This window comes from Watersipora subatra, chromosome 8 (genome assembly GCF_963576615.1).
Source record: "Watersipora subatra chromosome 8, tzWatSuba1.1, whole genome shotgun sequence".
Taxonomy (NCBI): domain Eukaryota; kingdom Metazoa; phylum Bryozoa; class Gymnolaemata; order Cheilostomatida; family Watersiporidae; genus Watersipora; species Watersipora subatra.
In genome coordinates, this window is record NC_088715.1 from 63,562,374 (window position 1) to 63,580,065 (window position 17,692).

Consider the following 17,692-nt stretch of genomic DNA (forward strand, 5'->3'; position numbering starts at 1 on the left):
TCAATTAGTATTTTACAACATTTGTATACTTATCTATTTGCTTGAATACCGGCTATCCCTGATTGCTCTTACTTTGAAGCAGTACTTGCTGGACTCCCTAGAAAAGATTTGTTGATTTTTTCAGCTTAGACAACTGTTTCCTTCATCAACAATCTCATCTGTTAATATGGGCTTTGTGTCTCGAAGGGCCATGCTACTGCGCATATGGGTTCTCATTGCACCTTACTTTTTCTATCTTATTATGTTATGATTCAATGTAAATAAAACAAACTAGTTCTAAAACTCAATAAATTCTGGTAAATCATCATTTGCTTTCAGATTCTTTAAAATGAACATATTCAACTATTCCGGAGAAACTGAAATATGGCCTGACATGTCTTTTACCACCAGTTGCTATATAAACACTAAACTGCATGTTTTAATCAAATATGCTAATGATTAAATTGTTTGACAAATTATGAAGAGAACTTTTGAACGGAAATTTTGTATGAAATACAAATTTATTAAGATTTTTATGCTATATGGAATAGTGACTACAGCGGCTACATTCAACATGATTTCAAAATTATGCCCAGTTGGAAACAATATAAAATATGTCAGATTTACACTGAGCGCAACATCTGATATGTACACATACAGCATGCGAACTAGATACTTAAAATGCATTAAAATGATTCAAATGACTGCAAATAGCATCTATAAAACTGATTGGCACGAAAAACATTGTTGACAAATATAAAGATCACCACCATTAAAACAACACAAATCTTCAAAAACTAATAAGTGGATACAGAAAGCTGGAAACAAGCTATGTGAATACGTCTAAATACTAAAATAGAATATATCATATAATCCTAACACAGCTTAACATAACAAGTTGATGACAAAAATAATGTACCATCTTAGGATATGGTCTACAATTCAGGCATCAAACAACAAAGATGTGTTACATACACCTGAACCTAGGCTTGTTGGCATACACACGGCCCGATGAAGATATCGAGGATGAAATTGTCTACACAAAATACTGATGTTTAATCGATGTAGACTTCAAAGTGAACTGAACCTCTCATCTGTTTGCCATCTGTATTGTCAATGTTCCAGGCCCATACCTTGCAAACCATCTATAAATAAAGTAAAATACATTAACTACACATTGGTATATAATAGTATAATCCGTAATAATTTGTTAATCCGTAATAATCGTAATAATAATATTAGTACAGTGCACCCTCAGGATACGATTGTGATCCATTCCAGGGTTGGCATCGTATGGTGAAAAAATCGTATGTAGGGGTATGGAAACCATAGAAATTATATAATGCAAACACCCCCTGGTAAAAATCGTCAGTGCAGTACATATTAAATATTTTTAACGAAATAGTATGTTAACCTTAGTAACTATAGTTACCTACAGTAATTTTATTGTATTTATTGGTTATGATCTGCACTAAAAATAATTTTAGGTGGAATCATTAAAACCTTTTCAACCTAATTTGGCAAGAGAGCCAGAATGAAGCGTAATGAAACAAATTTTTGTTAGCTGGTTATGATCGCAACTCCAATTTTGCTACCAGTTTTAAAGGGAAAATATTACTGTTTTACAGATGAGAATTGCTGAACTGAGAAAAAGCGGTCATCTTGTCTCTTACAGGCATTGTGAAAATATTTTCGGTGAAAAGCATTGCAATGTCTTGGTTAATTTGACGTACTTAATAAGCACACCAATAACCTAATAAGCACATAATAACACAAGCGTGTTTTATTATTAGCTCAAAATTCCTCCATTTTGTAAGTTGAGAAAAACGGAAGCACATTAAAATAAATATAAGAAGTAAGTTATATATAGTAAATGATAGGAGATGAGTTGTACCTATATTTCATCACCAAACACAAGCATTGCCGTGCCTGTTAAACCATAACTGACACAAACAGCTTACATCATTCTTTTTTAGACAAATCAGACAAGCTGATTCAGAGTCATGAAGGATTTTTGCAGCGTTTCAATATCGGCATAGAAAACAACACGATCGAAACAAGCTCCGTCAATAGCATAGGTCAATAAATATGTGACCTATGCTAACTTTTTAGGAGGGAAAGTTAGGGATGTTTATCCCGATTTAGAATGATAAAGATGGGTGTCTCAAAACCCATTATTATCTAAATTCAGCCTTCAAAATAATCTCAGTCTTTTATGAAAGGTAGATAAGCTATTTAACATTGCTCGTAGCTTGTTACATGATGTTTAATAGGCTGAACGCCGACAAAAATGAGTTCCAAAAAATTGTGATAACAACGCTAGCTTTAAATCGTGTCAGTTATGTTTTAACTAGTCTTCAGAGACTCAAAATTGCGATGATTTTAAAAGTAGAACTTTTGAATTAAACAAACCAACTGGTACATGTATGAGATGATACCGAATGTATGAACATGACAGTTTTATAAAAATACCACCAAAGTTCATACTTCACGCCATTATTATGGCATGATCAAATAAATAACTGCTCAATCTCTAAGTAGTTCTGCAGAGTAAAAATATAATATAAAACGTGTTTTATATTCTTACCATCAAATATTAAGGGCATGTTTTTTGTTATCATATAGCCCTTGGCCTATGAACAGTTTGCGATGCCACAACTTCCAATATCTCCACAACTGCCAACCAAATTATCATACAACGTTTAACACTAATAATTTATGAATAGGATACGGAGCAAAAATTATCGTCGAAAATCATGTCAAACAGAGCAACATCACATTAGCTTGAAGCATACAACAGAATTGTTGTACAATGTTTTCATTAATGAGACTCTATATACTTACAAATACTTGCATCAATTGCAAGTTGAATACTTTGCCGAAATATATTTCATAAATAATATAATAATATTTCATTTTACTTTATTTATTTTATTATATTATTTTTTTCGTCTCGTAAATAACTTCATAGTTTCGCTTTTACTCTTGGCATTGAAATACTCAGACGCTCAAATTTGGTGCCAGTCTCAAAAGTTACAAACGGTAGAATTACTGGCTTTCTAATAGTTTATCGGCAACAGTTCCATCTCAAACCTTTATTCCATTTTAAACAATTTCAAGTTAACTTAGCTTGCAAATTGACAAATGCTGAAATCGCCACTAACTGTAATTACATATATGAAGCCTTTTCAAGTTAACCAAACATTATTTTTTCCTGAGCGAAGACCAAAACCGTAAGAGATAACCATAGAATAAACAATCATGTTTGAATATTAAGTTGACTGACAGACGCAATAGTAACATGAGATGTACCTGAATGGTGACCCTCTGTTCTAGTTTAGTCAGCTTGACAAGGACGACAGGTGCACGATAGCCTTTCTGGTTCAGATATGGAAAGTACTTCTGCAAAACAAAAGTGTCACTATGAGATGATCGCAGTAATCAATGCAGAATTGAAAAAACACGATATGACAACTTCCACTGTCTCGAGGGAAAATAGTGAAGAGGCGGCATAATTAACAAAATTTGAACTTGGTAAAAAACAAATATGTTTAAAACAAACCGGAGACATGCCATCTTTGGGAGCAAAGTCCAACTCCAAGATATGCTGTCGATCCACAGCATTCTGGCCATCACAACTGACACCAACATTTCCTGCAACCAACAGGAGCTTTAAAAAAACATATTTCCTCAAAGTGATCAATCCATTGTCTGGTAATGGCTACAGAACACAGATATGAAGCAGCACTGTCTATAGCAATGTTTCAGATTCTTAAAGCGGTTTCACACTGTATCGCGAATGATGGCGCTTTCCTCTTGACAATTATTTGTTGACCATGAGCATCGTGAAAACACTGCATCATGAAAGGTTCAGGTATTTCGGAAAACTGCACATATTTTTGACAGGTAAACAGCTTGTGAGCAAGAGAAATCCGCAATAATACTTTGAAATGTATATATAATAATCTATCTTCTATATATATATATATAAATTATACTAGAAATTCCACTATCATACAGCCCATGACCATAGAGATATTGGAAAAAAAGGAAGGGTACTGATAGTTGAAAAACGCAATATTAGCAGTCAAATGGCACTGCAGTGCAATAGGATAACTGCAATGGTACCTGTAATGTACTGGGTGTTATTATACACAAATAGCAATATTTAAAGGAAAAGATTATATGTTTATATCTCTCCCCCTGCAATAGGAGAAATGCAATATTGGCCAATATTAGAAGCAAAATGCACTGATATTATTAGAACAACCAATATTATTAATATAGTAATAATATAAAACCAATGCACAATTTTGTTTACATTTCAAAACGTCATAGCTAGCAATCATACTAGCAGTCATACTTCAACTTACGAGCTTAATGCGTTCCGAGACTGAGCTCGTATGTCAATTTACTCGCATGTTGGTGCAATTTATTTATATATAGAACATTTAAATATATATTGAGTGGTTTCCATATACTCTAAAAAATGCAAAAAAAAAACACTCAAAACAAGATATTGTAACAGAATGAACATGTAGGTTATTGTTCTAACTTACCACATGCTTTCAAAAAGCAACAAATAAAAAGTAATGTAAGGAAATGTGTTAAATTAAAATGTAAAATTAAATATATACAATAGCAGCTAACGCTGGCATTTGCCAGAGAGGGAGATATAAGTTATCCTTCATTACAACAGTTGACTTTGATAAATTTTGATTTTATTAAAGTCTTAAAAGACAAACTTAGAAGCAAATCTAAAAGCAAACTTTCATTTTTAACTTAATTTCTTCGGCGTTCATAGTTTGAAGTTTCTCGCTAGTTAGCTAATTTTTGCTTTGTTTCGCTTTCACGACTAGCCGGCCGTTTTAAGATGAACCTATCTAAGGACGTTTGCCTTTGTCGCCCTTTCAACATGTCGCGATTAGGACGAACCCAGGTGTCGTCACAAAGGTTTAATGCACGACCACTAGCCAACTTGTCCGAATGTCTATTTTTATAGTTTTGATAGATAGCAACGGCCTTTTCAAATAGCGTCGTTTCAGTTACGCTGTCACCGGCCATTTGTTTATCTTATATCCCATGCCTGAGCGGTCTCTCCATCAGTGGTGGTGAAGATCGCCGCGCCGTTTAGAAACTACGGTTAGTACTTTTGCGAGCTAAATGCCCTGAATATAACACTTCTGTTTGATAATTGTGGATGTATTTCTGTCATATTGCTGAGCTAGCTCAATCATGCATACACACTTCGCATATTTTTTAATAATTTTCCGTTTAATATCAATTGTTATCATTTGCTTTTTCTTTGCATTATTTTTCATTTTACTGGCAAACTTTCGGTCTACGCACAGTACTTTTAATTCACATAATTCTGCACTGAAAAGCGTGCACAAAAGCACGGTACAAAAGTATAACCTGTGCAGTTGAAAAATACAGATTGATGCTGTTGTCATAAACACCTCCGGCATACTTCGCAACTGACTCGCGTGCTCGTATCTCAAATATGGCTCGTATGTTAGTGCTAAAACTTGCTTGAAATCTGGCTCGTATCTCAAGTTTCTCGTACGTTGGAGCACTCGTAAGTTGAAGTATTACTGTATAGTAATAATATAAACCAATGCACAATTTTTTTTACATTTCAAAACGTCATAGCTAGCAATATCAAGAAGTTGTGATATTTATATAGATTTTTAGAAAATCTGTACTACGTAGTCATTATTCTGTAGTCATCCAAACTTATAATTAAATATTGTAATAACCTCATAAGGATCGTTAGAAAAAAAAATCATCGTCATTTCCTTTACTTACACTGCGTTGGACATCAGTTAGAATACCAAAGCACTCAAGAGTGTCTAAAATGTCAGTTACTTTGAAATCGGCAAAAATGAAACTTTCATGAAATGATTTCAGTACTCCTACATTAATTACAGAAACCTTCGGCAATTCGACAAAGCTATCGACTGGTGAACTGTGCACGTTATTTTTCCGTGAAATGCGCACGACTTAATCGTTCTATTCTCTGTCGCTCGGCGTTTCACTTTCCGGCCTTAACTTTTATTAAACCAAGCTTGTCAAGCGTTTTGTGAATAATTTCAGCCAAATTAATTTGTCTATTTGTGTATAATCCGTTCAGATGGGTAAGTTGTAAGATAATTTCGATAATTTACAAAGACTTGGTTATATGTTTAAATAGGCTTATATGTGTTTTGTATCGTTATTATACTTTAACGACTCTACAAAACGATGGTTAAATTTGTTGATGAGATTTCAAGACCAGAGTTCGTCTCATCGTTGATGAATAATTTTCGTAAGTTTTGTGCACATGCATTTATCATAAAAACTCTCAAACTTCGCATCCACTCGTTTGGTCGTGGGATTAATTTTTCCAAGTATGCTTCATGTTGTATGTCTGTCTGCATTCTGGCTATAGCTAATAAATAATTGGAATAGAGAATCCGTACCAAAGAAGATTTGATCTTGGCCCTACCGGGCACCAGTCCGACGCCGTACCCAATAGGCCACAGAGATTGAGTTCTGCACTTGCCGATATAAGTCGCTATATAGGAGCACATACCCAATGACTTTGCATCCCACGCTGGGTGATTGTATAAGTTAAGTATGTGATTGTCATTAATTAGCTTACTAAAATTTTTTATTGGCAATCTGCCAGGCTAATAGCATGTGACAGGCAACTCATTACTTCTCAATGTTTATAAACTGATTTTTAATACCCGGGTAACGCAGCTAGTATATTAAAATGATAGAGAGTGTGTGTGTTCACTGTATGTAACACTCGTCAGTGATTAGGAAACATGGTATCATGGATACAAAGTATCTATATAGTTTTGCGCAAATTTAATTAACCTTCACAACCTACCACCTTCCAATTTTTTGCTGTTTAGAAATGCTTGAATAACCTTAGCAAATTTTTGATTTAAAACAAAAAAAAAAAGAAATGTAACTTTGTGGAAAACTAAACATGTTGGTGCAGTAAACATGGCAGAAAATTAAAAACGGGCAAATCCAACATGGGCATATCTTGACCTTGTTAAAGGCCAACTGAAGACTAACATCACCCGTCAACTGCTTGCATTTAAGAGTGGTAACTAAACAAAGAATACACAACCGGGTCCCAGTAGTTGAGAATAACTCTACTAGGAATGTGCAATCTAGCTCGCACACTTACGACTAGGTCTCTTAATTAAGGCACAGCGGGTGATGAACCTCTAGTAATCCAGATAAGAGGTGCTTCATCCCGTATTCCAGATCGACTACGACTAATGCACGTGTATTTCTACTTGGCTAGAGTCGATTTTCAAAAAAAATTAGACTTTACTTTAAAAGAGACAGCCTGTTCAAAACTTATAGTAGCTCAAAAGTACAAACTATTCTTTAAATTACTTACATATATATTGAATGGACCAAAGTGAGAGTAATATATCTCTAACTTGAAAACTGCATGATATGTGACCATTTATATTCCCCCCCAGTTTAGATCACCAAAATTACATAACATCCCTGATGAGTTTGAACTAGTGCTGGGCACGAGTACTGCTTGGCCAATAAGTTAAGACTCGCCGCGCTCCGTTCGAGTTTTTCGAATATCAGGTAGCTGGTAGTGTTTGGCACGAGTACTTTTTGACCAACGGGTTTAGACTTGACCCCTTCTGTTAGAGCTTTTCGAATAGCTGGTAGTGCTGGGCACGAATACTACTTGGGATTTTTCGGGTATTAGGTTTATTTATAGGTTTATTTTTTGAGGTTCATGTCTAAAATGGGAATTATTATGGGTATATGTCTAAAATTTCTAAACATCAGACATAGGCAAATATAATGCTATTCAATTAATTTTTACTATTTTCTATTGACCGATATTCGTGCTCGCAACGTTAACAGACGAGTTGTTAAACAGTGCCTAGAGCGCATGGCACAATACACCGAGTTTTTGCTCACTCTACTCGACGGATTCGTGTAACAAAACTCGAACTCGCAAGTAAAAACCTGAAGCCGCAGGATCGAAAAGCTCAAAATATCTATTACCCGAGACTCGAAAGAAGATAAAATCCGCAAGTTCAATGAGTTTTATTACCCATGCCCTGCACTAGTTTGGACCATCTTTCAAAACTTTTAGTAAAAGTTCTTACCCCATCTTAATTCTATTCCAACGACACCTAGGAAATGAGTTAGGTACCCCAATGATTGGGACAGATGAGAGTAAGAAGTGACTTTGTCAGACATGCATAGATGACATGTATAGATGTGAGTAAAAACTCTAGCCCAAGACCTCCAACAATCTAATCTCTAACTAGTCTGTAACTTTATCTTAACGAATCTTTCAAACTTACCAGGACTAAAGGCCAACTTCTCAAAATTCAAAACTTCATCCTCCTTTAGGATGCCCGTGATTTCTTCTTCGGAATTGAAACCTTCAGGTTCAAAGCCAAATATCTGTAAAACATCACTGTGATTCAAACCAGCTAAGTGTGTTATGGTGAAAGCCAACCATTAATTATTGAAAAGGGTATTTTTTTCAACTAGAAAAGGAATAAACAAAAAGATCACCCACATCAAAAAAGTGAAGATTGATAAGTTGGAAAATAAGGGCCCTCCAATACATACTGTTTGTTGGTGCAAGACGTTATATGAATATTTTCATAATTTTAAAGTCATCAAACTTTATTTTAGTTTATTTTCCATTTTGATTTAAATCTTTCGCTGCCACGCGCCACATAGTACAGTTCAGCAGAGCGTTTGGGTATGGCCAAAGCCGCATGGTATGACTTTAGTAGGCTCATAGAAACCTTTCTGATTGGTGGATAGTTCAATTAATTTATAAAAAAAAACAATTATCAGCAGACATTGTAGAAAATGTTTAAAATCCTGACCATCAATTCTCACTCATCCTGAGCATAGTTTTGCTTTGTTAAAACTTTATTTTTTATCGCAATTGTTTCTTAGCAATGACCAGTCGTGTCAGACGCATTACAGCTACGGAGGTTCTACTAATTTTACTTCTATGGACTCCGAGTGATGTTTATGGGTCAATAGTATGACTGAGAGTGACTGTTTTATTTTTAGCAACAAAGGCAATGCCGTAAGCTGTAATAATATTGATAAATCGTTCGACATGAACATGCTAAGATTAGGGACGAAAATGGCCGAAAAAATGTTTGAACTCATCTTTAAACACCTTCATGATTTTTTTAAGGCATCAGCTGACGAAGATTCATGCCAAGTTATTTTGATATTAATTTTGCAAAACATTTTTTATAGACAGTGTGGTTCATGGATGAAAAAACATTGTGTTTTACATTGTAAAGGAGAAAATCGTATAACAGGAACAACATAACCCGAGGGGAGCGACTGTACCTGGTTCAAAGCCTAAGTTCACCAACAACTCAATTTTATAATCGAACCAAGTTTGCCTAGCTACAAAGTTGAAATGGTTGCTGGAAAGAGAAACAATAGCTAACCTTGACTACTAAAGCTAGAATTTTAATTTGACCAGTTTTTAATGTGCCACGACAATCTCGGGCATAAAAATCCTAATCTTTTTTAATAACGCTAAATTTAATAGGGTAAATCAGCAACATGTGTATGTCTATTGAAACAATAAGTCGATGTGCAAATAATCCCACATCCGCACAATGAAAACATAGCGAGCAAGGCTTCTATGAATCAAAGATATGAAAGATGCTCTACCGCTATGGAAATATTAAACCCACCACTAACGGAAAAATTGCCAGCTGTGTTCTTAGACAAAACCTTCGTTACCTTATTCATTTTGATGACAATAACAGGGGTTCCAGCATCATAGCCATAGTCAGAACCGACCTCTAGTTCGTCAAGCAGAGTTGTTATGTTGACATTACAAATTTCAGTGTCCGACCTGTTCATTTTATCACAGTTTATGCCGTCTGGCGATGGCTCATAGTCTGAAATATAATTGATTTTAAAATAGAACGTTGTTGTTCGATAGCAAGAGTTGTCTGACCATAACACATATCAGCTATCTGATGCAGAATCAAATTGCAGCATATCACAGAAACGCAACAATAAAAATTCCAAAATGAGGAATATGAACTTGAGTGAAACTGACTCAAACTGAGGAGTGTAATGCTACCAAGTTGAAAACGTTAAGGCTGCAGTGAATCTCAGTCATCACAGAAGTTGTTCTATCTGACTTTTACGGAGTAATCTGAGAAATATATTGATTTCCTTGCTGGCTACAGCAAGGAAAATGAAGGAGCACTGACCAAATGCCCTAACCGGCAAGAGAATTAATCCTGACTGGGATAGTAACTAGGGAGCCAGTGGTTGCAGAGACAAACAAATATTGAGCTATTACATTCAGGTTATTGACCCAGCCGGCTATCAGATACTGCCAAGGAACTTTCTCCCACACAGTTACCTAGACAATCATACAATAAGAACATGAATAGCGTAAGTTTCCAATTCCAACTATGATAGGTTAATCATACAATAAAAACATGTATAGCCTAAGTTTCCCATTCCAAATCCAACTATGATAGGTTAATCATACAATAAGAACATGTGTAGCCTAAGTTTTCAATTTGAAATCCAACTAGCTGTTGCAGCGCCCACAAATATCTCAAACTACCCTTGAATCCTTGTTGAACCACTACAAATATCTGTCTAATTATAAATACATAGAGCCTTCATAGTTCAGCTCCTGGTATTTGATTATTTACTGCTAAACCGTCCCAGTGAGTCATTAAATCACTGCTTCTGTTATGTGTGAAACGATTTTGGAACATTGCCAATACTATCAGTTAGTCTCTCCTGTATTTGTCACCTCTGGACAAGTCCTACTTCTGTAAGAGGGAGACGTGTTTCTATTTTTGTACTTTTTTCAAGCTTGTATTTATTAGTTAGCAACGTTTGCCACAAAAACTTCACCATTTAGTCCAATACTTTGCAGTCCTCTTGCCAACAGCAAATCCTTACATAATTGGAAAACACGCCAAATGACAAGCTTTGATACAGAAACTCTGCTAAAAAAATTCTTACTAACAATGTGCAACATACATGTATTTTTATCATTATTATGCTAGTTACATTATCCAAAGTATGATGAATACAGTACGTCAGGCTTTTTTGATTTCGAGAAACATTTTTCACAAAATTTATGATATTAACTGGGTTTTTGTAACATCGTTATTTGGACAATTGCTATGACGAATAGTTTACACTTGATTTGTTTATCGATAGCTACTAAAAGAGAATACCACTACTACCACACAAAAAAGTTGCTTCATCAGCATTCAGATGTGCAATACAATACATAGATAATTTGCATGAACAAAAATCAAAATTATAAAAAAATCGATTTCAATCAAAAACAATGGATTTTTTGACAAAATTTTTTCCAACCATGAATGATTGTCTCTAGCAGATGCATGGTGATAAAAGTGACCTTCAAACAGAAAACAGCTCAAGGATCACGACAATACTCACATCTAAAGAAGGCCGTTAGATGATCAGTATATGCACGGTAGCTGCTAGGCCTTCCCTGCGAGAACCTGATCAAGGTCGAGTCGAAGATGGGCATAGGCCGTACAGCAACACCTGAGAACAACGAGATAAGTTTTTGATCAGTGAAATAAATGCACCTGCCTGGTTCACATTGGTGGTCATCTCCACATGGTACAGATAAAAATGTCTGAACTAGTGCTGGGCATGGGTAGTAATACTCGTTGAACTCGCGGGTTTATCTTCTCTCGAGTATCGGGTAATAAAGATTTCGGGTATTCTAGTCCTTCGGGTTCGGGTTTTGACTTTTAGGTTCGGGTTTTGGTACACGGATCCGTCGGGTAGTGTAAACAAAAACTCGGTCTACTGCACCCTGCGCTCTTAGTCTGGGGCCAAAGTGCATTTTTGTGTCATTTTGCTAAGGAGGCACGACAATGGGGTATAACGAGTCTTTAATTTAATAGATAGAATAAAGCATCTCATACCTTATTTACCATACCTACCGGAGATATTGTAGTCAAGCAGTGATTACTTGTCATTAAAAGGTGAGTAGAAATACTTAGATCAAATTTTATTTGCGCAATTAGGCAAATCGGCTTTGTAAACAAATCTATGCCTTTTTTAATACCGCGCGTGTGTTTGCTTTCATCGATAACACATAGGTCTTTGTCTGTTTCCGCTATCGCCTTGTTAGAAACTGCCATCAGCGTTAGTAGTAGTGAAAATTTAATAACTCTGTTTAAATTGATTACCACAGCTAGCTATTATGGATTGCATAATTCATTATAACCAAGTTTTACTAAGCCAACAAGCCTTACTAACTGAAAAAGCCGATAATGTAAAGTTTTTATGAGATTTGGAGCACCATCTACAAAAAATCAGAGAGGTCCATAGAACATGCTTACATATTAAGCTACCATAGACCCTATCTTCTGCTACCTGTCAACACGAAAATTCCCTGTGGCCCAGACTATCGTGACTGTTTAACAATCCGCCTGTTAACGCTGCGACGAATGTCAGTCAATAAAAACTGTGAAAAATGATAAATAAATTGAAAAGAAATATAATTGCTTTGTAAATTTGAAGATATACCTGTTTAGAAAATTTAACATAAAATCCATATCAACAAACCCCATACCCGAAAAACCCGTAGGCAAAGAGATACCCGAGCCTAGCACTACTAGCTACCCGATACTCGAAAAACCCGAACAGAAGGGGGCGGGTTTAAACCCGTTGACCAAGAAGTACTCGTGCCCAGCACTAGTCTGAACTGACCAAATATTTCTGGTTATATTATGTCTTTTATGTGTGAACAGCGACCAATCTGACTGAAGGATGATTCTTTTGTCCAAACAATCAGCATTCACAAGATTTGAATGTTCGTCTTAGATGTTTTGTTAGAGAATAAACTTGTCAACATTCCTTTCTTTTAACTCACAAATACAAAAGCGAGATTGGAGCATCAATGCACATAATCAAAACGTCGTAGTTATTTGTCTGTATACCTGGGTTCCCTTGCAACTGAGATACAGTTCCGTTATACGTAGGTGACACTTCATCCAATGTGCTATAAAATGCGTGCAGCAGGCCAGCGAACCATCCCGCCAAACAACAGTAAAAGATAGCATAGAAGACTCCAATCTTAACTACAAAAATAAAATAGGTTCATTAGAGCCGTGTGACAAGTATACAATACCAATACTGGCAAGTAAAAATAACTCAGCACTAGATGAAAGAAATCCAAGTCTGGGAACCTTCACGACTCTGACCTGTATATGGCAAGGGTCAGCGCTTAACAAACAAAACTGACAGCAGTAAGATTGATACCAGCATTCCAGACACGCAAGTGTAGTAGATATTTCATTAATGGCATTGGGCAATCACGTTATCAAAATATAAAAACCCACAAAAGAATCAAGTTGCAAGACATCCTGCCGGCTCAGCATCTACATATATACATGACGGTATATTATAGTTCTATTTCATCGATTCAAATACACCAATGTCATTATAGTCCACATTCAATGACTATTCAATATACTGTACAATACAGTGATGTAATATTCATGTAACAAGACAAGATTGTGATCCTAATTGGTTGTCTACAACAAAGGCTAAGATCAGATTACAGCAAACCAATGGCAGCCAGTATTTGTACTAGAAGACAAAGGCTCATCTCTCATATCATATACATGATTTTAAAGCCCTGTAGACTTTGGCGGGCCAGGCCTTTATCCCAGACCCCACTGGGGGGCTTACAGCACCACCCAGCTGTTCGAAGCGTCACTACATGACGGTGGAGTCGCGTTGCGACTCCTGGTCGCCTACACCCACTTCTGTCAACTTTACAGTTATGGTTAAAAATGTTAGCAATACACCACTGCTTTCAACGGTTGAAGTTTAACTAACATTCCACAGCATAACTAACCAATATGCTCCAGGTTCTTCTGCAAATAATCATGTTAGAGCAAATCACAACTATTACAATATTCACTATGTTTCCATGATGCGCAGTGCTTCGGAGTTGCGCTATCTCCGAATCATGGAAACGGCGTCTTCGCACTGAAATCACTGCGCACTGATCAGTGCGAAGCCAGTGCAAATTCGAAGCAAAGAAACAGCGACTGCGCAGTGGCTGCGCATAGCTCTCATGCCGTGGATACGGATTCTTCGAAGGCCATAAACTAGTACAAAGGTTGTCCCGCTAATCTTGTTTTTTTATTCTTCCGATCTTCTTTCACTTAAATTTAATTATGGTCTGCATTCACGAGGATAATGAGGTGATTACTTTCCTGGACTTTGTTATCGATGCCAACACATTTCGAAAAATAGGTGGCAAGTCCTAAATTAACGTATAAATAATATATTACTTAAAAATACTTATTAAAAATATATTACTTTGTAAAAAGTGTGTTAAGGTTTGTAAAACCTTGTGAATGTGTATTGTAAATAAAAGTATAATGACGACAGAATCATAAAAAGACCGTTTATGACGTTCGGTAACCGTGATCGATTCTATTTCTCCATCAGGCGATTCGATTTATACAATTTCTCTTCTCTGGCTAATTTGCTGAAATTCTGAAAACCACTGCGCAGCATGGAAACGTACAATCCCCTCGACTTCGGAGGGGGGCTGCTTCGCAGTACTGCGCACCATGGAAACATAGTGAATATCTTTCAGAAGCTACACCACTGCTTGTATTCAATTGCAAATATGAAACACAAAACACAGTTTCATCGAATACATACGCCAGCTAATTCCAGTTCTCCCCAAAAAGGTTCCTTTCTGGCTATTGTACAAGAAAGTCAAACAAGTTTCTTTTTGTTCCTCCTCAACGGCGACTTCTCCTTTGGAATCCATATCTAAACCGTACCGGGTGTGCCTGAGAGCTGCAATGACATTCCCAAACAGCAAATGCAGGTGCGTGAAACACCCGGATGAACCGGTTTACGTTAAAAATAGTATTCTATATTTGAATAAATGTTTGTAACTAAAATAAAAAATTTAAAATTTTTATAAAAAAACAAATAAAATGACATAAAATACAAATAACTTTTGGGCTTGTTATTAACAACGCCGTTGAATCGCGATTGAAAAACACGCCGAGCCCGTGCTCCGCTTCACGACTACGTGTATTATCATTCGCCAATTCGCTAGAAAATTCTATAGCTCCAATACGTATATTTATTGCGCACATTGCATACGATTAGATATGAATAGCAATAATCTAGTAGTGCCAGTAGTATGCTGTTATAATATTAGTCTTTTCATCTATAAAACTTAACTCTTCTGTTTTGTGTCATTCAAACAAATCAAGGACTTCCAAAGAGGACTTAGTTTGGCAATATGTAACGTAAAAAATGACAATACCTAATCTAACATCCATAGAACCCTAAAACCGTAGGAATTTAGTCGGGCAACACAGGCCTTCAGTTCACGGTGCGTTCATCATTCAGCAACCACAACTTTTGTAACGACATGGTCAGGTAACTCCATGTAAGTATTCATATGCAGGGGGTGGAGAGGGCCCCATATGAATATTTACATAGAATTATCTCACCTTGTTATTCCTAAACCTAAACAAGGGCTTAACTTTATGGGTTAGCAGCCTGTGATCCTCCATACATCAAAAAGAACCGAAGGAATCTCTATTCAAACGAATTTATTACATTTTCGTTTTCTTAATGTCATGCAATAGAAAAACAGGCATAGACCTATTTTGATAATTGAGAGAATTTTACAATGTATAAACGAAATAGACTTATTTTTAAGACCGTCGCTCTCAAAAGATAGATCGCTCGGAATCATCCGCCTAACTTTCCGCGGGGCATGAGAATTAGAATACTTTGTTTTCATTTTTTATCACATTTTTCTGTCATTAGAGTAAACAATATAAATTAGTGATCTATATAATAATAAATCGATAAGCTTTTATAAGATAGGATAAGATTTTCAATCGATACATCAAGCTGGTTTAAGCAGTTTAATCTGCGATTGGGTACTGCAATAACAAAAAGGTTCTCTTGGATAATAGCTATGGCCATGTTGTAGGACAAAAGGTACGCCAAAGTACCTAGTTTATTGTGAAGTTTCAGAGTACGTAAAATTGTGTCATAAAATACGAAACAACACTATCTACTTTAATTTGCTTACTGACGTATCAATAATACGTAGATGTAAGTTATGGTTAGTGGCTCGTCGGCCCCGGAATAAATAAATCAGAGTATCCTACCCTTAATTTTATCAAACTCAACATAACAATGGGCAGTTAAAATTTCGTAATTATTTATTTCAATGTTGGGTTGTATGATTTATAGTAGTTAATGTATTAGGTATGTATACTATAAATCAATTCATATTAAAGTTGTTTTAAAGAGAATTGAATCAAATATCCTGCATATCCACAACAATTTTTTGACCTTTCAAGAGGCTTCATGGACGTAAGGCTATAAAAATACTTCATTCAATCAAGTACAGCGCCTTGTTTTGAACAGTAGATTGTTCTTGACTGCTTAAACATAATTTGAATACAAACTACGAGCATTTATTGAAATGTGTAGGCTACAGTTGAGTCGCTAAATAGTGTAACTCAATGTTTTTAAAATTCATAGCGAATCATAAGGATATTAGTAATTTTAAGGGATATTCATCTCATCTTTGATTACAGACTTCAACAAGGATGAGACATGCTTTATCATTATCTAAACGCTTTTCTATATTTAAGTAACATGAGCACAAGCAGTTAAACAAAATTGCAAATCAGAAAAACGATGCAAGTTAACTGAACAGAATAGAGTGCTTATGTGGACCAATATGTATTTAAGCTGTTTTGCACAAAATGCCTTACAGTGGTGATGCATTTGCAAGTTCACACATTAAATTTGAATAACTAGAGTCTCATAGTTGGCCTTGCGAATCCCGTTTATTTTCTAGCCACATGTGAAAGGGAAAATGTCCTATAAGGGTGTCTATACTGTGTATCCTAGTAGACCGAACATTTAGTGCGCCGTGACAGATCGTCAGCCGTGATGTTAAAGCACAGAGAATGAGCAGCTGCCCAATTATTCTGAATTACCTAAAGGTGGTTGATTGGTACATATGTTTTAATATTGGCCTACCTGAATTTCATGAGTTGGAGTCCCATTGAAAGTAATCTTTCCATCTAACCTTTAACACTGGCTTCAGACAGATAGGCACCACGCTTACTATAGTAAATTAAAATTTTTGATTTACTCCATTTTATATACACAATAATTTCTTCTCCGCAACACAGACTTTGCTGTCTAGAGAACAGTGAAAAATTGATTTAAATTAACAATGCAGGGTGCGTTCCCCTTACCTTAAAGGTTGACTTGCAACAAAATTCACATTACAGTTATATGGTATCAAAAGATTCACCATGTCTTACTCTGCTGAGTTGTATGTGCAAAATATGTGGAAATGTGATTACAAGTTCTTAAAAGCTCAAAAACGAACAGTTAATCGTAGCCAACACGAAACCGCCATAGATTAGATTTTTTTCCAAAACGGCTCAAATGGGACATAGTTGTACAAGATGGCTTCTGTTTACGCTTTCACGCAACCTCATTCGTCGAAATATTTTCACAAATGTACTTCACGCATTCAATAAAACCATGTCTATTGTTCTTATGCATCTATTTATCGTCATTGGGATGCTGTCACTTTCAGCACTGATATCTTATAACCTACCGTGAACAT

General features: G+C 35.8%; 1 protein-coding gene across 1 annotated transcript; it reads right to left on the reverse strand.

Annotated features, from left to right (window-relative positions):
* Nucleotides 1-481: 481 nt before the first annotated feature.
* On the reverse strand, nucleotides 482-14,871 carry LOC137401705 (sodium/potassium-transporting ATPase subunit beta-like). The gene is made up of 8 exons (XM_068088164.1): nucleotides 14,722-14,871; nucleotides 12,978-13,118; nucleotides 11,458-11,568; nucleotides 9,754-9,914; nucleotides 8,325-8,427; nucleotides 3,542-3,633; nucleotides 3,292-3,381; nucleotides 482-1,124 (listed from the first exon to the last, which is right to left on the reverse strand). The coding sequence occupies exons 1-8, from the start codon at nucleotides 14,831-14,833 to the stop codon at nucleotides 1,035-1,037; spliced, it is 900 nt and encodes a 299-aa protein (XP_067944265.1). The 5' UTR covers nucleotides 14,834-14,871; the 3' UTR covers nucleotides 482-1,034.
* Nucleotides 14,872-17,692: the final 2,821 nt, after the last annotated feature.

Excerpts from the sequence above, each read along its gene's own strand:
- LOC137401705 (XM_068088164.1), bottom strand. The coding sequence starts at position 14,833 with ATGGATTCCAAAGGAGAAGTCGCCGTTGAGGAGGAACAAAAAGAAACT. Across the intron at positions 13,119-14,721 it reads GAGAACTGGAATTAGCTGGC|TTAAGATTGGAGTCTTCTAT; the intron begins GTATGTATTCGA and ends TTATTTTTGTAG. Across the intron at positions 9,915-11,457 it reads TCTAACGGCCTTCTTTAGAT|ACTATGAGCCATCGCCAGAC; the intron begins GTGAGTATTGTC and ends ATTATATTTCAG.